This window comes from Neopsephotus bourkii, unplaced genomic scaffold, assembly GCF_033783945.1.
Source record: "Neopsephotus bourkii isolate Nb327-2 ecotype Australia unplaced genomic scaffold, CSIRO-AGI_Nbou_v1 NB_1016, whole genome shotgun sequence".
Classification (NCBI taxonomy): domain Eukaryota; kingdom Metazoa; phylum Chordata; class Aves; order Psittaciformes; family Psittacidae; genus Neopsephotus; species Neopsephotus bourkii.
The window spans coordinates 1,340,631-1,366,169 of NW_026901505.1; the positions used below are offsets into that span (position 1 = coordinate 1,340,631).

At 41.2% G+C, this 25,539-nt stretch overlaps 2 protein-coding genes across 8 annotated transcripts in view; both read right to left on the minus strand.

The window, feature by feature from the left end:
- The window catches only part of REEP2 (receptor accessory protein 2), a 34,663-nt gene extending 27,130 nt beyond the window's left edge, over positions 1-7,533 (minus strand). For 2 of the 4 annotated variants that reach the window (XR_009726502.1, XM_061360144.1), the window contains exons 1-4: positions 7,379-7,532; positions 7,058-7,130; positions 1,254-1,330; positions 6-74 (exon numbers count right to left, since the gene is read on the minus strand). Coding sequence is in view for 3 of the 4 variants with exons in the window: in XM_061360144.1 (XP_061216128.1) it covers positions 6-74; positions 1,254-1,330; positions 7,058-7,130; positions 7,379-7,410 (251 nt within the window). In the remaining variant the exon portion in view is untranslated. Of the gene's footprint in view, positions 1-5; positions 75-1,253; positions 1,331-7,057; positions 7,131-7,378 lie in introns of all 4 variants that reach the window. The other 2 variants (XM_061360145.1, XM_061360146.1) reach the window with 2 other exon arrangements.
- A 4,348-nt stretch (positions 7,534-11,881) lies between these two features.
- KDM3B (lysine demethylase 3B) overlaps positions 11,882-25,539 on the minus strand; it is a 54,234-nt gene continuing 40,576 nt past the window's right edge. For 3 of the 4 annotated variants that reach the window (XM_061360126.1, XM_061360123.1, XM_061360124.1), the window contains exons 17-24: positions 21,503-21,674; positions 18,301-18,391; positions 18,083-18,213; positions 17,070-17,189; positions 16,445-16,584; positions 15,923-16,099; positions 15,169-15,303; positions 11,882-13,230 (exon numbers count right to left, since the gene is read on the minus strand). In XM_061360126.1, the coding sequence (XP_061216110.1) occupies positions 13,150-13,230; positions 15,169-15,303; positions 15,923-16,099; positions 16,445-16,584; positions 17,070-17,189; positions 18,083-18,213; positions 18,301-18,391; positions 21,503-21,674 (1,047 nt within the window). In that variant the 3' untranslated portion in view covers positions 11,882-13,149. Of the gene's footprint in view, positions 13,231-15,168; positions 15,304-15,922; positions 16,177-16,444; positions 16,585-17,069; positions 17,190-18,082; positions 18,214-18,300; positions 18,392-21,502; positions 21,675-25,539 lie in introns of those variants that run through there. The other variant, XM_061360125.1, reaches the window with a different exon arrangement.

Consider the following 25,539-nt stretch of genomic DNA (forward strand, 5'->3'; position numbering starts at 1 on the left):
CATACCTGCTCCGAGTCTCACTTAGTCTTTCATCCATAGCCATGAAAACTCCATAAACAGGGCATCTCTCAGCCCTGCAAACACACCAAATTACAGTCTGATAGCTACTCTCATCATTCTGAAGTTCGTTCAGAGAATATCCCCTGGCTATTAACACTGCATTACTTTACATCTCATTTTCCAAAGTTTTCAACTATGACCTCCTTTTTTCAAATGGAGAAAAAGAAATCTGAAGTTCCTGCTAAGGCTGGTGGTTCAGTTCCTGAAGCTTCCAGGAGGTACTCCACAGATAACACTCTACAGGAGGACCAGTGTAAATAGAAAAGAGCTGGCAGCATGGACATCTCATCTCTAACCCTCACCCAATAAAGTTTCTGAGAAGAAACAGGAGCAAAGATTGAAACCAGTAAACGAAAACTTTCTTTCTCTGTCAGTAGTGAGAGACTTCTGGTTTCAGTAGTCCATTTTAAGCACATGAACAAGCCAAAGCTCTTGTTCTTTTTAGATCTTTGCCTTTGAAAGTTTATGCAGGAAGAGGCAAAACTGATGAGTGCTTTTGTGAGGCATATGCGGCCACTTCATGTTTCTTTAAGAGATACAACTCTTGACTAGTATTCTTTCAGAGATGTACACAAAGCTCAAACACTAAAGCAAATCAAGAAACTGAAAATGCTTGTTTCGAAGGTTCAGTTGAAGACACGTAATGGTGATTTGTCATTTTTGGAGGCGTCCATATTGCCAAGCACAAAACACAGCACTGCAAGGAGAAAGAGCTTGCTTCCCACAACTCCACCCCACCCCCACTAGTAGAAGAGAATTTAATCATGGAAAACACCTCTCAGAGCACAGAGGTGCATTTTATCTGCTCCTCCATACAAGGGGCTGGCAAAGCAAAACAGGGCCCTTCCTTCTACCATCTGTTTTTTTTTAAGTGTCTTTTGTACCTCCGTTTCTCAAACTTCACCAGTTCCAATTAAGTCTCTGAAAAATGATATTACGAAGATCCTCTTACAGACACTGCGCATTTATTCCAACTGTTTGCAAGTACAAAAGAAAGGTAAGACAGCAACTACTACCCACAGTATCTACAAGCCTGCAGACTCTTCATAGGGACTGAAAATGCCTAAAGAGACAGTTCATTCTTAGCAACCTAACACTACTCCTCCCTTCTTTAAAAAGCAATCAAACAAACCTCAAACAAAGAAAACCCAACCCCCCCCCACCCCCCAATCCCATACTGCCAAGGAACTCACCAAGAAAGAACAATGTCTGTAAGTGTTTCTGCAGTGGTAAAAAAGGCAAACACAATCCAGTACATCATCCACTTCACCTGCAAAAGAGCAGCCACTCAATACACATCCATCAGAACCCAGAAAAAGGCAAAATGTCTTCTCCGTAAAAATGACTCACCATCTCCACACGTGACGATGAATTCCACAACAGGAAGGGCATATATTATCAATAATGGAGGAGGGTCCATACTTAATGGTACATTATAGTTTGGGAAAACATGTGGTATTGATGTGCTCTAACTAGATAAATGCATACAGGTACACTGATTAATGCATACCCTACTGCAGAATCATGAGCAACTGTGCAAAAACCCCAAATAAGCTATCTAAAGAGTAAGCAGTTCACTTCAAGAAGTTATATTCTTTCACATATCATCATTATTGTAATAAATACATACATACACAAGTTTAAACTGTAGCCCTGTATTTTCCAAACCACAAAACCAAAAGATACAGGACTTCACTCTTATTAGTAAGCATTATTTGCCTTAATCATTATGCCCAGAAATTACATGAGCATTTTTATTTTCTTTTTAAATAAAGGCTCATCAAGAAAGCAAAAAGCATGCCACAAACTCATCTTCCTGTTTAAGGTCTACTTTGTGCTGTGATGGTACATCTGTATGCCTGTCATCTATCTCCCTACTTTCTCACACCTTTCTTCCAAGCAGTAAGTATTTCTTTCAAAGCAAACACAAAATAATCCCCCATTAACACACACACTCTCCCCTATCCTGTTTTAGTAGCAAGTCTCTGAATCAGCTGAATTATAAAAACTGCTACCCAAAAATGTCTAATAGTAGAAGAATCGATATCTTATGTGGGAAACTGACAGTTTTCTATGCTGTTAAAAAGTAAAAATAAGTAGCAGATAAACGGAAAGAAGAGGTCACCTTTGCTAAAATCAACTTAGCACTTTTAGCGTCATCAAGAATAGGCACAAAAAGTAAACTGAATCAAAGAAATTCCACATATTAAAGCCACACATTAATCCATGTATTAAAATTACATGAACAGTTTAGTGACAGTCTTTGTTACAGCAAATGAAGTTATAAAAGCAGTTATCTCCCCAAACTTGTATGTGTCAGGGAATTTAGTGATCTGTTCTTGAAAGACCTTCCAAAACTTCCTTACCAACCCTCCCCCCCCCAAAAAACAAAAAACCCCACAAAATTATACTGCATCCAACCCCTCTAATGCAGTGGATGGTTCTGAAGAAAGTGATTAGTAGTCCAAATTATTTCCACTTTACTATGCATTTTTTCACAACAGAAAGTAGCAAAACTTGTATTTTATGGTGCTCTCCCACCTTTAGTTTTTCCCTTGTATGATCAGTTTGGACAGGACCAGGCATCATTCACTCAACTTCTAAAGCAACTCTATTAAATAAATGTTTAACTCTTCAATTCAGCAATGTAAATCAGCTCTTGTATGAAAAAGTGTGTGAAGAATAATAAAGCAAAGGTGGCAAACAGGGATCCCAATGGGCAAGAGGTTTCAGAGAAGCTACATAGCAGTAAATCTTACTTCAATATTAGGCAAAATGAAGGCAGTAATAAAAACGAATAGCATACATCATTTTGCACTATAGGAGTGCAAGGTCATATACCTGGGTCGGAGCAATCCCAGGCACAGCTACAGGTTGGGCAAAGAAGAGATTCAGAGCAGCCCTGCGGAGAAGCGCTTGGGGGTGTTTGTTGATGAGAAAATGAACACGAGCCAGCTCCAGTGTGAGCTTGCAGCCCAGAGAGCAACCGTATTCTGGGCTGCATCAAAAGGAGTGTGACCAGCAGGTCAAAGGAGGCGATCCTACCCCTCTGCTCTCGTGAGACCTCACCTGGAGCATTGTGTGCAGTTCTGGTGTCCTCAGCATAAAAAGGACAAGGAACTGTTGGAACAAGTCCAGAGGAGGCCACAAGGATGATCAGGGGACTGGAGCACCTCCCGCATGAAGATGGGCTGAGAAAGTTGGGGCTGTTCAGCCTGGAGAACAGAAGGCTGTGTGGAGACCTCAGTGCAGCCTCTTCCAGTATCTGAAGGGGGCCTATAGGGGGTGGACTCTTCATTAGGGACTGTAGTGATAGGACAAGGGGTAACGGGTTAAAACTTAAACAGGGGAAGTTTAAATTGAATATAAGGAAGAAATTCTTTCCTGTTAGGGTGGTGAGGCACTGGAATGGGTTGCCCAGGGAGGTTGTGAATGCTCCATCCCTGGTGGTGTCCAAGGCCAGGCTGGACAGAGCTTTGGGTGGCACGGTTCAGTGTGAGATATCCCTGCCCATGGCAGGGGGGGTTGGAACAAGATGCTCTTAAGGTCCTTTCCAACCCTAACTGTTCTATGGTTCTATATAATGAGGAATATGTTTTTGCAGAAAAAAAATAATATTCTCAAATGTAGTGAAATTCTTTGCAGTTTTCCATAGCTCTTGCTACAGCACTTCCCTCACAGGCAGGATACGTTTCTACAAACTTTCTGACAGGCCTGAATAAACTCTCAAAGGTAAATTGTCAAGGATAAAAATGAACGGACTCTTGAGGATTAACAACTAGTTAAGAGAGGAAAGAGAGGGTAAAATAAACTGCCTGTCTTCACAACAAGGAAGGTTACCAGTGGGATCACACATGAATCAGTGTTGAGATCCGTGCTGCACATCTTCTTGAAAGATCTGGAAAAGGTTGTGAACAGTAAGATGACAAAACGTACAGAAGATACTTTCCTACATAGAGGATTAGGTATGAGTTGATTCAAGAATTCAGAAACGGATACTGATGAATCTCCAGTTGACATTTTGTCACTAAATATCATTAAATACCAGGTAATGAATTAGGCTACCTGCTTTTTCTTAAGTGAAAACTATTGTGGTAACATAAATTAGCTCATGCCACTCAGAAGTGGTCACTGTAGACAGCCTGATGAAACCGTAAGCTCAGTGCTCATCATACATTTTCGTTCTGCTAACAGTATGCTAGAAGTATCAGAAGAGGAACAGAAAAGAACAAAAAACATTGCTTTGTTACTATTTAAATACTCTGTGTTCACATCTTTGATAGTAGGCAAAGGTCTCTGTCTCCTCCTGTCACCCTTCATCCTATGCCCTGCAGTTAAAGACAAAAAGAAATATAGCTCTTAAATAAACTAGAAGGATTCAACTTCTAGCTCTAGAAGTCCCTGAAGTGCAGATGACCAGAAACTAGAAGAACATTTTACGACGTTTGTTAAGTCACAGATTACAAACATGTTCAAAACCTGAGGGTCAAACCAGGCCATGTTTTTCTTCAGTCCATTAAAAGGAGTCACGTCTTACTGCTCAAGCTGATGACCACCAATTTCAGGTAACTGCCCAGAGTCTCCCAAGTTGCACAAAGAATAAAAACAAATTCAGTAAATGCATAAGCATAATTGGAAGGTAGACTTGACCAAAGGTGAAGATGACACATAAAAAGAAATTACTTTTAAACTACTCTGAGCTACTAGGAGCAATCTGTCATAGGTGCTCAAGGATTTCTCAAATTTGTATCATGGCTGGGGGAAAGAGAAAGCTTGCACCATACTCTGATGCCACTGATGGACTGACTGTGGTAGCTTGGTCTGCGTCAACTCAACCTTCAATACACACACTCTAGCACAGATACACCTGTAAGATCTTTCTCCCCCACCAATATTGGTTCTTAAGCACTACAAGCAAATAGTATTACACAGACACAGCTGGCTCTGAAAATGCAGAGCACATCATTCAAGTTTTCCACATGAAGAATAGTTTGAACAGAACAGCCCCTTCTCCTGTCTTCCAAATAAGCTCAGTTTTCCCCCATCTTACGTTGAGAAGGAAGAAGCCCTCCAACCATAAATGACCTACGCAAATATCAGTCCAATACCTAAATGCTTACTTCTGATACAGTCCTCTCAAAGAGAAATAATTTATATTATAAAATCAGATTTAAGAGGTTTAAATACATTTCCTTGAGCCAACTCCAGTATTTTCACTGAAACTAAAAACAAGAGAGAATGTTCTGCTGTAGCAATGCAGAACTATGTACTTCAGGAAAACAATCTCAATTAAGTGTTAAACAGAACCCCAAAATGAATGCCATACTTCTCCACATCAGCCCTAGTGGGCTCACAACCAGATGATTAACTGATATTATTAAGATAACTTTATGATACTCAAGTACTGTGTCTTATTTCTTTTTTTGCTGTAAGATTAGAGAGTCTTACAGTAATTTAGATAACAGCTACCAAAAGAAAATCAGATTCTGCAAGGAAACACAGCATTTACCTACCTCCACAGCTAACCTACCCACAGAAAAGACTCAAGTTTTTGCTGTGAAGAATACCCACACGTTCAAAGGCTCCATATTTAGCAGGTCTTTTGAGCTCCAGAACAAGCAAACTCTGGAGTTAAAAAAAAAATAATAAAAATTTCTTTTTTTTTCCCTCAAGTTCTCAACAGAAAAATTTTAGATTCTGCAATCTGAGTCTGTCTTAAAGTCAGCACAGATTCTGCGGCTGGAACACAACCATTCCATGACACTCACGAACCAGAATAAAATTCTGGGTAAAAAAAATACGCACTTCATGCAATAAATGAAGGTTACAGGCAACAGGAAGGAGAGAGGAGAGGAAGACCAAAGAATACAGTACACAATACTATTTCATACGTAACTTCAAAGATAACTATGAAGTCACAGGATCATGCAATTATTCAGGCAGTTTCTTTTATACTTTCTTTTCAGTTTCTAATGTCATAATTTCAACATTTAGTAAGACTTCATATTTCTGACTGTACCTCTAATACTCACTCAAAACACTGTACCAGTTACTTCATGGACATTCGCATTTTGACTTCTCTACTGAGACTAGTATAAAAACCTCTCAAAACCCAAGAGCAAACCCCAAAATACTTCAGCCAGACTCTCACCTCAGCTGGCATCTTCTTCAAAAACCAGTAGGCTGAAATTTAAGCCAGCACATGGGAAAGGTCTAGGCAATTCTAGAGGCCAGAAGCACGAGACAGAAAAGGATCCTGCAATATTTATAGGTGACGTGTCATTTCTAAAGGAGCAATCAGACTGAGAGGGATGAGAAGTCTCAGACTGCACCACAAAGCAATGTTGACAAATTATGTGCTATTCACCCCCTTACCTTTCTTCTCCATCAGGTTTCTTCTTGCTCTAGATAACAGAAACTCATCCCACCCATAAACCAAACAGCTCTTATCTCCACTGATCAACTTCAAATACCCCTTCTATAAGAAGATGACACATCACATCCCTAAAAACCAACTGGTGTTTTAAATGCGGTAACTGTAATGATGATGTAAGACAGTAAAGGTAAAACCGATTCCAGAACGGGAGGAAGATAAGGCCTTGACTAACAGAGAACACTGATTACAAGCAAGGCTGACAGGGAGACACAAACCAAACAGGATTACTCAGCTTTTCGGAAGACAACAGAAGTTCTACTGAAAAAGCTGTAAACGGACACAGAGTAAGGACGAAGCGAGAAAAACGAATCCGCCCTGGACTTCCACCTGCGGGCACTGCGCAGCGTTCCCGCCCAGCTCCCCTCCTCACTCAGCATCCCTCGAGAAAAAACACATCTCCCTTTCCTCCGGCCTTCGTACGCGCCCTTCCCCGCCAACTTCTCCCGAGTGCCGAGGCTGCTGCCCGCGCAGCCGTGCTGCAGGGCCGAAGCCCCCGGGGCAGCCCGGACCTGCCACGAGGGGCGGGAGGGCGCTGCGCCGCCGCGGCCAGCTCCAACTCACATATTCCTTCACGTTCTTCGTCTTCACGGCCTTATAGGAGGAGTACGCGGGGTAGAGGGTGCCGAAGATCAACCTGCGAGAAGAACGGACCGCTCAGCACCCAGACCGCCACCTGCCGCAACCGGGAACAGGCCCCGGCCACTCCCGGCAGGACGCGGCTGCCCCGCGACTCCCCCAAGGCGGGGCTCCTTCTCCCCCTCCGCAACACCGCCCTTGGGGCGCGCACCCGGCGCGGGCCGCCGCAGCCGCCCGCCCCTCAGCTGCACCGCCGCATCCCCCAGGCGCCCCGCACACCCCTCGGCCGCGGCCGCCCGCACTCACACCACGAGGCGGGAGATGATCCAGGAGACCATGGCGGTGTCGGCGGCGGCGGGAAGCGGCTCCTGACTGGCAGGGTCCTGCAGCAGGCGCAGCCCCTCCCTGGGTGCCTGAAGGGGCGGAGCCGGCGTGGCGGAGGACGAACGCTTCCCGCATCCCGCCCCGCGCCTCTGCGGAGCCCCCGGTGCTCGGCTCCCCCCCCCTCCCGCGCAGGCGGGGCCGTGGGGAGCGCGAGCGGCGGCGGCCGAGCCCCGGCAGCAGGCCCGGGGAGGGCAGGGACAGGAGCTGCGGGAGCGGTGGCAGAAGCAGTATGCACTGCGTGAGAGAGTTACCGAGGGGAAAGCGCTGAACTAAGACCCGGGGGGGCTCGGAGACAGAGCAATAGAGACCAGGATGGGAGAAGCCATCTTCTGTAAAGGCGCCTCCTCTGGGCAACTCGAGGCAACAGCAGTTAAGCTTAAAAGCATTTTAAAGGCCCACGGCTTCCAACGAAAGCCGGACGTAAAACAAAACTAACTCGCTACCAGACCGGAGGGATGAAGGCTGTTATTCGTAGTTTCCACGATCATTCAGCTGCTGTCTAGTGCTCTTGTTCTTGGAAAGCCCAGCAGAGAGACCAAAGATAACTACACAGACAAGGCTGAACGGGGAAAGGGGTGTAAAACCCCCTCGTTGGGGGGTTGGAATGCGCATGCTTTAGCATACCGGAGGACCAGAAATTGTTACATTTCAACAACTCGATCAGAATCCCCGTCCTCAGGCAGTGCCACAGCTAACGAATGGGCTGCTTCTGCTTCCCACCCCCGTAGCCTGTATGTGCATTACAGTCGATGGAGCAGGCCCTGTACACAGATTCCTGAAGATGATGATCACTATATAAGGTGGCTTTTAATTAAAAAAAATAATAAAATTATTTGCTGCTATTGTAGTTCCTCTGCTAACAAAAAAACCAAAAACCAAACAACCCTGAAAGAAGGCACTATGGCAAAGTCTCATCACTTGCCAAATAGTCTGTATGAAAAGAGACCAAAGAAAGGGTAAGAGCAAAAACAATGAGCTGCTCAGGGAAGAATCTTATGAGTGCATGAACTTTAGTATAATGAGCAATGATGAAAATACAAAATATTAGCAACTCTCCATTACATGTAAGAGTTGAGAAAACAAATGTCTCTACAGGCAGTGACAAAGAACATTTTGTCATAGTCTGCTTTTGGATATGAATGGCCACAAAATGATTGCTAAAGGGGCTGTACAATTTACACCATTGATAGTGCAACTGAATTATAAACAATAAAAGGAATCTGCTCTCACCTCCAAGTAACTCCAACATGCATAACTTTCACCAAAATAAGTCTATTTCTAATTGCACCGGTTTCATATCAGAGAATTGCATGGCAACAGCTCTGTTACTTAAGTAATGGGTTCATACTCAGGTGAGTGAAAGATGCAAACAGAAGAAAGAAAATTCAGACACCTGGTGAGTAAAATATGTTAAGAGTGTGGGAGGGCTAAATAACTGCACCATGGGTAAGTGGCACCTAAATAAAATGTGCCTTACCTTTTTAAACTGTTCAATGTGCCAAGGAGCAGTAGGAAGACTTACAGTGCATTATAAATAAACTGTGTTAAGAACAACAGAATATGAACATTAGTAAAGCAGGTGGTCTTGGGAATGTCTGACGTGGCAGCTCATTGCTACATGGCACACTGAGCTTTAGAGCAACCTCAGGAACTATATTTTAAACTAGCAATTCAATTAGCAATAAGCAGCTCAATTTCTTTCCATAAAGAATAATAAGAAATTAGTTCATTAACTTACTTTCCCACAAGGAAGTACTACTGGTACTGAAGGGCTATTTTTGGAACAAAAGCCAGCTGCAGGTCAAATTAAAATAGAATGATTAGCAGTATTCTTTATATGAAGCTATCAGTAATATTGTATATTGCTGTGTAATTAAGACCATAAGACCTACCCAGGAAAACAGCTCACTGATTGTTTACAGATTAAGGCTGTGTATTTTTCCAGAAGGTGTGCTATTGCTGAAATAACTCATGACAAATTTGTGTTCTACAAATGATTAAAACAGGTGACCAAAGACCTATCAATCTAGTATGGTCTAAACAATAAGGCGTAGGAATCAAATGAACCATTCCTTGAGTAGAGCAGCTTAAGCAAAACTACATTTAAAACAATGCCAGGTCAGATCTGAGATCCTGCTGAAACTGAAGTTCAGGCAGATGCTGCTGTAATGAAAAGGAACAGCAATTAGTCAGGGCTGAAGAATACAAAGTGCCTCCGGTCAAGTTTAACAGAATAAATAAGGGTCTCATGAAGAAAGATGAAGTGGAAGAACACAGTGGGAACTCTCTCTCTGAAGCTTAAAGGTGCAGGTTGTAATGGAGGAGTACCAAATGCTGGAAGGTGTAAGGAAAACACAGAAGTGCGAGCTGATAGTATAAACTGACACTGAGGGACCTTAGAATTGGAAATTCTTCTGAGAACTTTTCCCTTCTTTACCTGTTGTGCTTTGTGATTGAAAGCTGTTTAAGTTAGAAGGGCTCTTTCTAGGGGAAGCATCTGTCTCTTGTTACATCCAGCTTTTGAAACTCTACCGGTTTTGTATTAGCCTATATAAAAGTAGAGAGGTAACAAAAACTCTTGTAAGGCAGAAGGATGTGGGAGACAAGAGTGAGAAGAGTTCTGCCTGGCTATTTTTCAAATGCCTGGTGGGAGCGTGCAGCTCTTTTTCAAGGTTGAGAATAGGGAACTTACAAGACTCTACTGATGAAAAGAAGCTATGGGCTGATGTTAAATTCTGAGTTACATTGAGAAGTGGCCACAAGCAGGCTGGTGCATCCCAGATAAGCAGGAAATAAGCTTGGGAAAACACTGAGGTTGACCACCAGATTAGTTACCAGTAACCAGAACCGGTAAATGCATTGTCCACTGGTGCTTCCACACGGTACTTCACTCACACACTGTGTAGTCTCAGTGCTTTTCCACCAAAATAACACAAGATGAATGATAAGCGACTAGCACTTGTCATACAGCTCAACCAATACCTCAACTGTAGAAACTTACAGAACTATCAAAGGGCTGCCAGAAATGAGGAAGGAGAGAGACGTTGTATGTACACAGGGGCAATAACTGTAAAGAGTATCTGTGCCCAGTAACTTCCTTCTTATTTGTATTGCAGGTAAATTCAACTTACTGCTTCACATCTAACTCTTCTGCTCCAATTCTGACTTCACATCCTCAGGTTCTATAAGAGGCTGTCTTGGAATCTTTCAGCGGAACAACAAATGGATCACAGCCTTTGATGTATTAAGTACCTATTTTCTCTCATATTTACGTTGCCTGGTTCAGTTGCCTCAGCATAGTTTACAAACAAACGAGAGATCTAAGTGTTGTAAAATTAACCCTGGCAGACTACCCTTGCAGACTACATTGTTACATTTTTAATCAACATCAAAAAAAGTTAAGTTGTGGTAGTCTCTGTCTCCCAATGCATACAATCCAGATAAAGAATGAAAGTTTTAAAATGTTAAGGTACGAGAACTCGTTTGCCAGATCAGTTTACAGACTCTTCCTGTCCTCATTTGGTCTAAAATCTGGATTGCTACAAATTTCTTTAGTTTGTAATTTTTGTGCAGATCATTCCTCTGATTTTGGATAAATACTGCTTTAGGTTGATTCTATTCTGACTAATAAAAGAGGAAATTCAAGAGAGAGAAACAATGTTTGATATGCTCAAACCAAAGCTTCAGCATGAGATGCAGAACTCAGTGCAGATCACTGCACTGGAAGTTACTGAAGCTATTGGATTATGCATAGCCAGGTCCTTTGTCTTTTTTGTCTTTACCAAATTCTAATTCCTGATATATACACACACACAAATAATCTTAGCTGTAATTAACCATTCAGAATGGGTTGTATGCACAGAGCACAACAGAACTGCACAAGAAATGCTGCATAACAGGAATACAGTGAAGTTGAATGGTTTCTGGGTCTGGGATAACCCTTTCCATGTGTAGCAGCCCGAATTAGCCTGTAGTCACAGGACAGCTGCAAGGGTATGAAAGCAGCAAAAGTCTGAGCGTGAACTACTTGCACGCAGTAACCAACCTGAGAAGCTGACACCATGCCACATCAGCGACCAGAACTGCTGCTGCCATCACGACTCCAAGGTCAGAAACAGGGAACCTTTACGACCCCATCTGGATCTCCAGTAGACAGGGCAGCTCTGAGCCCCAGCCTGTTAGGAAGACAGTGAGAGGTGGGGAGCACAGCACAAGAGATGACAAGATAGATTCTCCACCCAAACTACCTCAGAGAACCAAAATTCACTTGTATGCTCCCAGCATGTATGTGGGCCGTGAGGTGTAGAAAACTCAAGCCTTCTGGTCAGACACAGGGCAAGAAGTTAACAGGCAGCTGACACTAGCAGAGGCTGACACAAACTCGAAGCAGGACGATGAGGGTACAAGTCTGAAAGAAACTGCTCAGGCTATTACAGTAAATGACTTTTATTTTTTAAAAAATGAAATAACCGTGAACATATTAACAGGCCTGCAGGTGGCACTACAGTACAGCTGGATATAAGGTAGATACATTTCTCCGTGTACCCGGACAATGAAATCCATTGCATCAATGCTGACATTAGTAAATTCTGAATACAGTTCTATCAAGCAGGAACATTTTACTTAAAATAGTTCTGGACAAAGTTGACACTGAAAGTTAACTTCTCCTTCACTTTGGAAAGGATAGATGTTTTCAATTAGCACTGGTATTGGGTGAACTATTGCCTGCAGTCACCAGTGCAGGGAGAGATGTACAACATCTCCACATGAGAACAGAGTTTATACTCCTTCTTACTTCTCATTCTGAGGAAGCAAAGTGGCATAGGGAGAGGGGGGAAGATGGGTGAGGAATATGGGCAAGGGAGGTGGGGTGTCGATTTCTATCCGCTCTCCTTTGGCTGGTTTTGTGCTATTTTGGACTGCTTTCTAAAAATCAGTTCTTGATTTTATTGTAAGGAAGACTAAATGTAACGCGCCTTTCCTTAAAAATCCAGGAACAGTGTGGTACTTTAAAAATACTAAAAATATCTACTTTCATGAAATATTAACTGTTTCACTACAAACCTAGTTTTTCACTAAATACACAATTCTCTTATTTCTGGAGTCTCATGGGGAAAAAAAAAAAGTGGGTTCTCCCTTTATTTCTGCACCTCTACAGTGTACAGAGAAACGGCTACAAGAAGGGGAGTGCAGAGAATAATTTTATTCTTTTCCTTGGCCTGTATCTCACATGGGAAGATTGCTTAAATTTCTGCAGTTGGGCTACTGTTGGTCACACTCCTTCAGCAGTTATCAACTAAGTCTGCAGTAGGACAACCCACCTCCAGCACATTTCTTCTAACTCTGTGGAGTCTAACTAGGCATGAGGAAAAAAACCATCCACACTCTTTATACCATTTCTAACCATAATATGCACCAAGTGGTTTCCATGTTCTTCCAATTTGCAAAAGGCCACAGGAAAGGGACATGGCACCTTTCACAAGAATCTGGAATTCTGCATGTAGTAGTGCAACCTTCCATTAGACCTTGAGTGTTGAGGCAGCGTAGAAAACAGTGGCTGAAGAGTGTGTGTAATCCTGACCACACCAGCTCTTGGTGAGAAGCCCCTGCACCTGCGGAGGCAGTCATGTGCAGTCCCTGTATGTACTGTGAGCAAAAGGTTTAGTTCACAGGGCATTTGGAATTAGAAATTCCTACGATCTAGCTAGCTTGGATTCATGAGCTTTCAGTGTGCCAACAGCATCTTTCACTGCATGGTAGATAATGTTCTTCACCTGTAACAGGAAAGAAAAAAAAAATCTGTATCTACAGAGTAACAAGGAGAGACTCATATATTCACAATCAACTTGGACAGTTGAATCCGTAAGATTTAGCAAGAATATTCAAAGTATATACTATCACTGCTTCAGGAGATTAACAGCACAAATTTAACTGTCACAAACAGCAAGTATTTTACACAACTGCACTGATATTAACAAATCATTTTCTGATTATTCAGCAACATACATTTACTCACGTGATTTTCAAGTCTCTCTTTTATGAGAGCGAGGAGGAAGCACACTATGAAGTCACACATAAGAGTTTATTTTGAAAAGTCATTGTGATCCAAGTCACTCAGATTCACATGAATCAAACACCAAAGGAGCAAGAAAACAATATGTTTTAACCCTATATAAATTAAGATGATGCAACAAATCATTCTGTTGTCTTTGTATGGAGGCTAGAAATGTTTGTAATTTGTGCATCTTTCAGAAAGACAAGGTGAAAAATCTCTAGTACTCTCAGCAACCTGTTCCATGCTTTGCTACTGAACAATCACAGGTCTATCTTTGTTTCTCACTTCTCAGAAATTGAATTCAGTTTCTTGGTACTTAACGGAACAGCTTCAAGCCCAAGTGAGCAGCTTCACTGCATTTGCTCAACCGGCTGTCAAGCATCATCAGTTTTTCCTGATGTACACACAGTCTCGGTCTTTTCTAGCATTTATGTGACAGTTATTGTTTCTGGGTTTTTTAAAAATATATTTATATAAATACAGAGACAGATGTGTATAAAAGTATTATTAAGATATAAATTAAAAATGACAAAGGAAAGCCATAAGGTTTGGGTGAGGCACAACCACAGCCAGTATTCCCATTCACAGGAGTACCAAGTCCCACTTTGCCTGCAGTTACTTTTTTTAACAATAACCATGAGTCATTTCCAAACTTTTCCTTTACAGATACGCTTCCACATTTGCGTAACTACAGCTGAAGAGGTACAGTGTTAAGAAGCTGGATCCCACAGTGAGAGTTGATCCTACCTCTGCTTTCCTTTAAAATCCTGTGCAAATCCATATAGAAATTTATAGCATTTTTTCACTGAATTGTTTGGAATAATTAACATGAATAAGTTCTGACATTCTTGGGTGACACACTGGAGAATGGCTGTATACTGAGTACTCACTTTTGCAAGAACAGCAATTCTGCAGATCTCCACCATCCTTCATTTTACACGCATGAGATTACCAATACACAAAAAATGCTGACACCAGAATTTGCAAACTAAACAGATACTCATTCTTCAGAAGCATACACAGGCAAAATACAAAAATGTCTGCCCTGGTCTTCTCTCTGTACAGCTTACTGTCTTATACACATTGTACTGCTTCAGTGCATAATATGTTCCGTGCATAATTATTTAAGCAGTCACACTTCTTCAAACCGAAACACATAATTTTCCCATTTGGGAATCAGAATCCTTAATGTTGGAAGAGACCTTTATGATCATTGAATTCAACCATAAACCTAACACTGCCAAGTCCACCACTAAACCATATCCATAATTTAAACAAGCAAAGCTTTGCTTTCAGAGCAGTTTTTTCTTTAGGCAATAGAGAGACAAATAACCAGGTCAAATAAACATCTCTCTTCAAAATAAGCACACTTCCCAGTCATTCAGGATCTGCCATTTAAGAACCTGCTCATGCTGACACATGTGTTAGTCCAACAGGGGGAAATATTCTCTGGAAATCAAAAAGCTTTACTCATTTTTTTTTTACGTAACACTGTAGACATTGATGCATTTATTAGTTTTTAAATACTTGTTAAATGAGAACCTCCAAAGTTACAGAAAGTTGCTACTTTTTCTTATATCACTAGCCACGTTTCTAGTACTGAACAAAGCTGGCAGAACACAGGATATATTTAGCGACACTGTCATAAAATCGTTACCTGCAGTTTATCCTCATGGTTTGTATGAGTATTAGACAGGTGCCTGAACTCCTGGGTCAGACGGAAGCAGTGCTTCACATGCTCTGGAGATACAAAATCTTCTGCCACTTTAATGCAGCTGTACAAATTATGGACCTAAAAAAATATCCGGATCACATGATCGATATATCATGATTGAATGAACCATAAAAATTCCTCCTTCCCTCCCCCTGCCCCCCCCAAACCACAACAAATCCCAAACCCCACTACCACTTAGATTCTTCCACATTTACTTGTCAGAAGTAAGAACTGAAGCCTATTTGATCTCACACAGAACTGTGTTGAATAGTAAAACCAGAACAAAATATATGACATCTCTCACATGGTCCCTATTCTCCCACATACACCAGTGTTCCCTAAAACAAGCTCTCTGCTGTTCTCCACGCTTTTTGGAATTCTGTTCCCTTGGCTGAAGTTTCACTACACAGAAATGTTTTACCACCATTCATGCTACTTTGTTGTTTTGGGTTGCTTTTTTTTGTGGCTTTTTTTTTTTTTTATTCCATCACAATACTGTACACGTAACTCGGGTATTTAAAGAATTTTTATTAATATAATTACTAAAATCCAATTAAAATTGTTCCTGTAAGAACTGCATACACAGAAAAGGGAACCTAATTCAGCTGTATTATCTAACAGTTATTTTTAAGTCACAGGTCTGCTATGCCTCAAATTAAATTCTATTTGTCAAATGTCCTAACGCTGGCATACTGACCTGATGGGGAGCACCTGCAGGAATGAATACAGCATCTCCAAGGAACTGCACTATTGCCCAGCCCTGTACACCATACTCATCATAGAGTCGCTTGCGTAAGGTCTGGTCCAAGTACCAACTTTGGTCATGAATGGGGTCATGATCTGGGGGGTTTTCTTGGCCTTGTTCTTCTCCGACCTAGGGCCAAGATATGGGGTGGGGGTGGGAGGGAAACCATGACACAGCACCTTGACATTGCTGGCTCACAAAAAGCTCTGTACCAAAAAACATAACAAACAAACTATTTCAAGATAGGACACTACTTTCCTTAATTCATTTACGTCTTAGCTAGCAATATGTGCATTAGTATGAAGATTCTAGACCAGGCTGAGAACTTGGGAATGTAATAACTATTAATGTCCTCAAAGACAGCATTAGAATAGCTATGCATTTGACGTTGATAGCAATTTGTATTATTCAGCTGTTGTAAGCAAGCTAGTCAAGGGATCCTCTCAGCCCAAGCCTCCTTTATAATAGACATACCTTCCGGAGAAGTTCCCGTATCTTTTCAGCATCCTTGGCAGCATAGATATGCCACAATGCTCCGGGTTTCTCTCTTCCTTCATGGATTCGCTGCTTTGTTACATCATCAGCATCTCCCTCATCAATTGTTTTCAGAACCTCTGAAAGAGGAATCCACATTAAAGAGATATGATTACAAAGCTTCTGATTTCTGACATACAGAATAGGAAAGAATTTGAGTCACTAAATCCAGTCACACTGCTACGGCAACTGCTGCATCATACAGTGCCCTTTCTAAGCACATCAAGCTTTTTCTTAACAAAATTCAGGAAATGTATCGATAGCTAATCAAAAAGCTTAGTCATGAATTCAAACTGAACTAATTGCAGCTATTCAAATACAAGAGTCTTCCTCCTTTCTTCAGGGAGATACCTAATTTCTAGCAAAATTCTGCTGTGTACAGAGTTGGAAACTAATGAAGCATTACTGCACCTTTAAATATGTGCTGCAGTCATAGCAAACTGCCTTGTATATTTGTATTCTATATCATAGATATGACAAACTTAAATGATAAAAGGTACAATCTGCTTTCTCACACACACAACTTATTTTTAACAGACAGAAAACAGCTTTCCTCAAACATTACCATCATCATGGGTCCCTTCCCCAATGGGAATCCCAACATACACCATGACATTAACAGCATCAGACACATCCAAGTGCAGGTTTGTGGTACCAACTCGTCTGTCTTCTGCAGTAATTAAGCCTGTAACAGAGTGTAAAATAAAATCAAATTCTATTTAAGCTCTTACAGAAATACAACCTGGCTTTAAGACCTTTCTAGAATGCTAACTTTAGACAGCAGTAAGAGCAGAAACCAATGTCAAAGGGCACCTAAAGTAGTTATATTCATGTCATGTGTGGCTTAAGTAAAAAGTTTACTGACAACTAGTATTTTAATTTTGCAGGAAACACAAGTAGCAAATGTTTACTTTTAAGTATCCAAAACCTGCTTTTGACTGTGACCTCAAAGACCATACATTCAGAACTGAAATAATTCAAGTTGATATTGCTAATATATCCTCTACACTCTGCTACATTAACAATCAGTTGAAAGTTTAATGCTTCACAGCCACATGCAGGGTATGTGTTCAGACAAAAGTTTCCTCCATTTGTGTGCTATTTACCTACTATATAATTATAGTCTTGAGAAGACAAAACTATCCAACTCAGGTAGCTGAACATGGGAAGAGTTTTTTCTTGCATGCCGTCTGTGGTCTGTGTTAGATATGGATTAAAAAAATTACAGCCCTGGTCACAAACATGAACACACAGATTGAAGTACCCAGAAGCCAGCTAATTTTCATCTTACGTGTATCAATTTATGTCAAAATATATTAGTTTCTCCTTGAACCCTGTAGTATACAAACTTATCATATGCACATCTATTGGAAAACACAGGCAAAAAGGGGCACATCTGACAGAGAGAACTAGCAGAGCAATCAATCACAGGACCAATTAAAAAAAAATAATGACAGTGTGCTCTAGAATAAGGACCAAGTTCTGATTAATGCCACAGCCTTGTACCTGCCCTAAGTATAATAAAGAGAGTAATAAAGAGACACAAAAATCAACATCTACAGAACTGTTCTCACATACCATAAGCATTGTACATTTTGGGACCCAAGTCAGGACGGACAAAGTAGCTTGGTAGTCTAGAAGCCAAATTAAGTCTGCCATCCCTCTTGGTATATTCAGGAAGAGGAAGGTTTTCCATCAAGTCCTCAAACCTAGAAAGCAAAAAGAGAACAAAGGCATGTTTTCCTCCTACACTGCCTACAGCAGCTCTGTAGGTATTGATACTAACGTTTTCTTACCTTGTAGGCATCATATCTCTAAAGTCCTCCCCTGGAGGCCAGTCCTTTAACTTCAGTACCATTGGTTGACCATCCTCTGACCGTAGCCGTTCTGCAAGAAACAAATTAAGATTTCTTCATGTCGTATCTTTTTACCAAGCCCACTGCCTTGTTTAAGCACTAAGTCTACTGTACCAACACCTCTCACATTGCAACAAAATCAATCTTGATTTTTCTTTGGGTTTCCAAACATTATGATAGTATGATTGAACGACAGTTTAACAATGTTATTTATATATTTATATATATATATAAATATATATATATCACTACCTACAGTGAAAATTTAACAGATCTTGCAGAGCTGCTAAGTTTTAGAATAGGTTTTATACAACTTTGAAAACAAGCCTTTCCAACACATTCAACCTTACTACTTTTACCAAACTCTAAAGGAGTTTTATCTTTCATTTCAAGAGGAGTGGCAATTCTGTAAAATTAGTTACTGTTTCATGCTCTGAAATCAATCCTAATCTCAGCATAAAGCAAGAAACTACAGTACGCTACACTCAAAAAAGCTACACTGTGGGCAGCTAATGAGAAAGACAGCCTTTAGTTTTTTCAATTCTTTTTTGCTGGAGGCACTCAAATTAGCCGGGTGCTGAATTTGAACATTTATTCTTCACTTCAAGAGTAGAACTTGAGTCCTGACTGGTCACAGAGAAAGCTAGTGGCACAGAAAGATGACATTACATACGCAACAGTGGATGTACAATACGACAGCACTGAGCACATCAACTGCTGGTTTGCCTCAGATGTTAATAATGGCTAAGAGAGTGTATGTGGAATTGGTACGGGGAACAGCCTAGAAGGCTCAGCATAACATTCTGAGAGAAACAAAGTTCACTCTTTACCACATTCTTCACAACTCTACATGAAGCCATCAGTTGGAAAATGGGGTGTACTGCCCGCAGTCTGACACCTTCAATCCCTCCTTCCCCAGAAAGTAATATCTTTCATTAATTAATACTTTACCAAGTATTGTCAGCCAAACAAAAAGCAACTGATCTTACCTAGACCTAGCAGAGCTGCTCACAGCACCAAAAGAGAAAGTATATCTAAGAAACTAGGACTTGGAGACCTGTGACCCACACCTGTGTTATACATCAACAGGCTACAGAAGACAGCCTTAGTCTGCAATATATTATTTTATTGAACTTTAAGGAACTGAAAACTGCAGATATGCAAACCAAACTGACTGATTTAAACAAAAAAAATTTTGATGAGCTATAGATTTTAGATAGAATTTAGACTGGAATTTAAAGCTATTTCAGAACTTCTTGTAGTCAAGATTTTGAACTCATGAAGGATCTTTGTTCCAAACATGAAGAAGAAGCTTCAAGGAAGGTTATTCAGAAAGGACAGAGTAAAGAGCTATCTGGAAGAAAACAAACGGATCTGACAAATCACACAAAATCAAAGTCCAGAAAACATCTCATTAGCAAAGAAAAGCAGGTCTAAGAAGGCTCAAAACAAAAACACCTGCTAGAAGTCCACTTAGAACCCAAAGATATTGAAAGTAAACAGCACAAGATTAAAACTAAAATATTATATAGAATAATTAAGGGATTATCTCAATACCACCTCCAAACTCAGTAGCTGTTCTACACCTCTTCAATAACTTAATATAAGTGTGTGGGAACATATTTGAGAAATCTCGAACTCATGTAATGCAGAGAAGTCAGTGTCATTATATAATTGGAAAAGCTTTCGTATAAATTAAGTTTGTGAAATCTCTGGACTAGTAGCAGATAATGCTCCTCAAAACTAAGGATTGCACATGGCTGAAAAACACTGAATAAAAAGTATTTAAAAGAAACCAGCCAAAGTGATCAGGTTTCCAACCTAGATCACTAACACTTCTCATATAAAGTATGGAAACAGTATTGTTTAAATGAAACACAGCAACTAATTTTGTTGAAAGGAGCATCACTTGTCTGGAGACAAACAACAAATAACATTTCTCAACGATAACTTGACCCATACAAATTTACTATTTTCATGAATGACCCTACCTCAACAGTAAAGAGTTTGTGAATTTTTGCAATTACCATTAATACACAGAAAGACCAGCCCATTAGTTCCTTCTAGGAACATTTATTTCTCAGCAATAATGGAAACAGTATGAAATCTAACAGTACAAAAAGTAAGACTCTGTACTTGGAATCATATGAAAACTTGCCAAAAGTTGAGAGTTCTTTTATTGAAAAATTACTAGGGAAGGGAATATTCTTGGTCTACAAACCTATCATTTTGTTTGCTATGAACAAACATTCTAGTAAGTCACCCGCTATATGCTATGTGCACAAGCAATAAATATAGAGAACGCTTTATTCACAACACTAAAATCAGCAACATTGCAATGAACCATTACAACTCTAACATCTGTAAATATAAACCCACTCTGATCTAGGTATATACAATCTAAAATAGAGAACTCCTTTTCAGAAGCTCTTTAATCTGAACAGTTATATCCCCAGGAGTTTTAACTGGTTAGCTTTCACATCCATACTTGACAGGTTTTCTTGAAGAACTGTTCAAGCATTAAGTAATGTGTTACCACATGAGATACACATACAGCATTGCTATTTATAGTACATATACACTTGTGTTTGTACTCAGACATGATCTACATATATATTCAATATTGAATTGACATTATATTCAATGTCAAGTTTACTTAGTTGATGAATTCCACCAAGTCTGAGTTTAGCACCAAAAGCTTCAGTCTGTTTTAGGTCTGCAGGTTCCCTTTAGTTTTACAATAAAAGTTGAGGTTGGAAGGAGTAAGGGTAGTCAAATTATTGTCTTGGTAATGGTAACTGGTGACTAATTTCACGAAGTAAGAAAAAACAACAAAAAACCCACCAAAATAAAAAGTAGTTTCCCGTTAAGTTGACCATCTTTTGACACATGAAAGTACCAAACACCAACACACTATAGTACAGATGTAGTTTTCTTGGGCAGCCCTGCCCTAATCTTCACCAATAAGGTATTATCTAGGGTGTGCTACACCTGAGGAGCAATTGCTTCTTTGAATGACACTAATAGATATTGGGATTTTGTTGTTATTCATTATTTTTTAAGAAAATAGGTGGAAAAGGAGAAGTTGGAGGTAGTAAGACAGACTACTCAGTTAAACTAGTCAGTCATAGGTATTACTTACTAGGTATTATCTCAAAGCCATCCCAGAAGTCACGCACTTTCACGTCTGAAATTATGGCACAGTTCCTGCAGTTCACCAAATCTACATCTTGATCTCCAAATTCCAGGCTGAAAGCTTCTGGTTTCCAAAGCTCTGACTTCAACTTCTTATGGACACCAGATACCAGCACGGGCTGAGAATACAAAGATGAATGCTTACTCCACCATAACCAAATTTCTTACACATGCAGCCAAATTTTAAGAGCTGAGACTCCTGGCTACCATCATACAGAAGACACCAGAAATCTATTTCCATCTATGTTTGGGTTTTGTGCAACAAACAAATAACCAGAGTCAAAGCAAACTTCAGTTCTAGGCCATGTGCAGTTGCCTTAGAATTGGTATTGTATTAGACTTACAAGCTTTAAGGCAAGCATATTGGGTCTACACAGCAAGGTGCTGGCAGCAGAAGTGGGCTTTGTGAGATGAGGCTGGGAGCTCCTCAGGGCTGGACATAAATGGTTTCACCTGGCTCTAACAGCCCCATCGCTGGCCAAAGCTCAGCCCATAACTGACACTGGTAGCACCTCTGTGATAATAGGAAAGGGTAAAAAAATGCTCTGCAGCTGCTGGGGGAAGGAACTGAAACAACCCTGCAGACACCTAGGTCAGTGAAGGAGGAAAGAGAAGAAGTGCCTGCAGCCTGTGGAGGAGACCACTGGGAAAGCAGGTTGCCCCACTGCAATCTGTGGAGGATCATGGTGGAGCAGATATCCACTGCAGTCCATGGAGGACCCCACACTGCAGCAGCAGAAGATGCCCTCAATCAAGCTGCCGCCCATGAACGGCCCACACTGGAGCAGGCTTCTGGTAGGAGCTGCAGCCCTTAAGAGAGAAGCCCATGCAGGAGCAAGTTTTCTGGCAGAAACTGTGGCCCATTAGGGACCCATGCTGGAACAGTCTGTTCCAGAAAGACTGCAGCCCATGGAGAGGATCGATGCTTGAGTAGTTCATGAAGGATGACGGAAGGACTCCATACTGTAGTGGGGCAAAAGTATGAGGAGGAAGGAGCAGCAGAGGTGAAGTGTTATGAACTGATCGCAAGCCCCATTACTGTTCATCCTCCCAGTGCCACTCCAAGGGGAATAATGGGCAGAAGAGTCAGGGACAAAAGAAGAAAGAGATGTGGCTGGGGGTAGGGCATTTTTAGCTTTGTCTTTGTTCCCCACCATCCTACTGTATTTGTAATTGGCAATAAATTAAATTATTTTCTCACAAGTTGAATCTGTTTTGCCTGTGACAGCAATCACCAAGTGATCTCCCTTGTCTTCATCTCAACACACAAAACGTTTCCACCTCATTTTCTCCCCCTGTCCTGTTGAGAAGCGAAAAGAGAGAGAGCAGCTGGGCAGGGATTTAGCAACCAGCACAATCCACCTATGTAAGTACACTGGGTGTCGAGTACTGCTACACCTCCTTTTTATGCACAAATGCAACTTCCACTAAAAACAGCATTTGTAGGAAAGCCTTCTCATATGAGATTTTCTTACTCTGACAGGAATTTTTTAAAAGAATTTCACTCTTTATGTATAATCATGGATCATTATTAATCCCCTAGGACAAAGCCAAGAGGCAAAAAAGTGGCTGTTCACTCAGCAAACAGCGTTTTAAGGTGTTTAGGCTAACCATGTGTATATATATTACATACCATGATTTGAGTGGCCTCTCCTCCCCTAATGCTCACGGTATTTGCTAAACTAACAATACTAAGAAAAGGTATACCAGAGAATCTTTCCAACACTTGCCAAGACCTTGGTCAGTTCCTGTCACCCTGCAATCTCTAGAGAGAGTTACAAGACTTGAGGGAAAAGGAAGAGTGTATGAACTTGCACACGGACTATGCCATGTAAAGAATTCTAAGGTTAGGAACTGCTAATTATGTTCAAATGTTAATGCAAACTGTGTCCTATACATTAACAATGACCTGAAGGTGTATCTTAGCTTCGTTTATATGAATAGCTCAGTACAATCGTGAGCACAGATGCCCCTAGACATTCTAGTAGTATCAGCAAATTAGGCAAAGATTACCTACAGAGCTACAGATAAGCAACTTGAAAGTTGTGTTGTTTAAAACCACCCCAGTAACTATCCACTGCTTCATCTGGATTGCCCAATGGCCTTTAACAGGACTACTACTCATTTTAGTCTCTAAGTGAGGACAAACTACTCATTCAAAAATGAATGGAGGAAACCCCACAACTTTGGGGATAACAGAAATAGCCTTGGTTTTCAAATGCAACACAACATAGCCCTTAAGTTCTAAAAGGCAGCAATGAAACCTCACCTCTAGAAGAGCGAGATTTAGGAGAACAAGAAGGGCTTGTTACTGTAGTCCTGTCAATTTCAGGTAAAAAAGGCAGAAAGCTTCCACAGAACCACAGAAACATTTAAGTTGGAAGAGAACACCCACACACTAATGTTTTCTTTGTGTTTATGTTGAACTTCCCAGATTTTAGTTTGTGCCAGTTGCCTCTTGTAGTCTGGCAAGGAATATGTACAGGCTGCTCAGGAATGATAGTTCAGGTATGACAGGCCAGGAAGGCGAGGAGGGAGCACTGCCATTTATGTGAGGGAGCAGCTGGAATGCATGACATGTCATGCAAGTGTCAGTCGGCACTGCTCCCTCTTTCTCATTTCCTCTCATCAGGTATTTATACACACTGATATGATTTCCTCCCCACACTCTCCCGAGCCTTCTCTTCTCCAGGTTGAACACTCTGCCAGCCTCTCTTCGTATGAAAGATGCTCCAGTCCCTTAATCATTTTTGTGGCCCTTCGCTGGACTTTCTCCGTTAAGTCCTTGTCTTTCACGTACTGGGGAGCCCAGTACACAGTACTGGGTGTGGCATCCCCCAGTGTCAGGTAGGTGGGGGAGGAAGGATCACTTCCCCTGACACAGTGACAATGTTCTTCCTAATGCTGCTGCCCTTCTTGTTGAGAGGACGCATTCTTAGCTCATGGCCACCCCCTGCATCTGCTCCTACAGCTTCATGCATTCCATCTGCTCTCTCAGATAAACAGCAGTGCTTCCACCTCACTGTCCTAGCCTGTCATACCTGAACCATCCTTCTTGAACAACCTCTATGTATCTCTTGCCAGACTACAGTTGTACAAGCCACCCCACTTCTCAATCATATTGGTAAGATTGTGGCAGTGCAAATGTACACTAATTCCTCCTGTCTGTTCCTTGTATTGCATGCATTAGTGTGCAGTTACTTCAGAAAGACACCTAGTCAGCTGATTTCCAAGAAACATTACAAGACCTTCCCTCATAATGCTGTGATGTACACAGTTCCTTACTTATCGTGCATATGCTTGAGGTGGGGATCTTTCATCCCCGTTTTCTTGAGTATGAGATATCTCACATTCACGCTGCTTGCTTGTCAACCCAATCAACTAATTAGTGTCTCGATCACTGGTCATACTCTCCCTCTGTTATTGTTCCTGACTTACAGCTCTCCTAATCACGCTGGACAGCCTATTGGCTAAAATACTCTGAAGGATCCCATCTCCTCCATGCAGACCTCAATCCCCAGAGAGGTTCCCCAAATCCCTGTTATTGAAACTAGCTGCACAAACAACGGTTGGCATGCAGGACTGGCCAACCCCTTCTACCTACTCACTGCCAGGATTAAGAAAACCACCTGGGCTCCATGACCATTTCTCCCAGAGCCGTCCAGTCATTCTGGATACTATTCAGGTACTGGACTGGTACTATTGTTCATGCCAGTATGGAACAGCAGCAGAGGATAAACATCTGAGGAACAGACAAGCTTTGGCAGTCTTTCCACTATGTCCCATGGTAACGCCCTGAGAAGCAGCAAACCTCCCCAAGATCACAAAGCAAGACACACTGATCCCAAGTTTAAATATATTCCTTGATCCCAGCAGGAACTGTAACATTCAGGCAATGGAAAGGTTTTAATCATATTCTACAAAAACCTAGGATCATAGATGAGGAGCAACATAACAGTACCCTTCACAGGAGGGACAGAAACT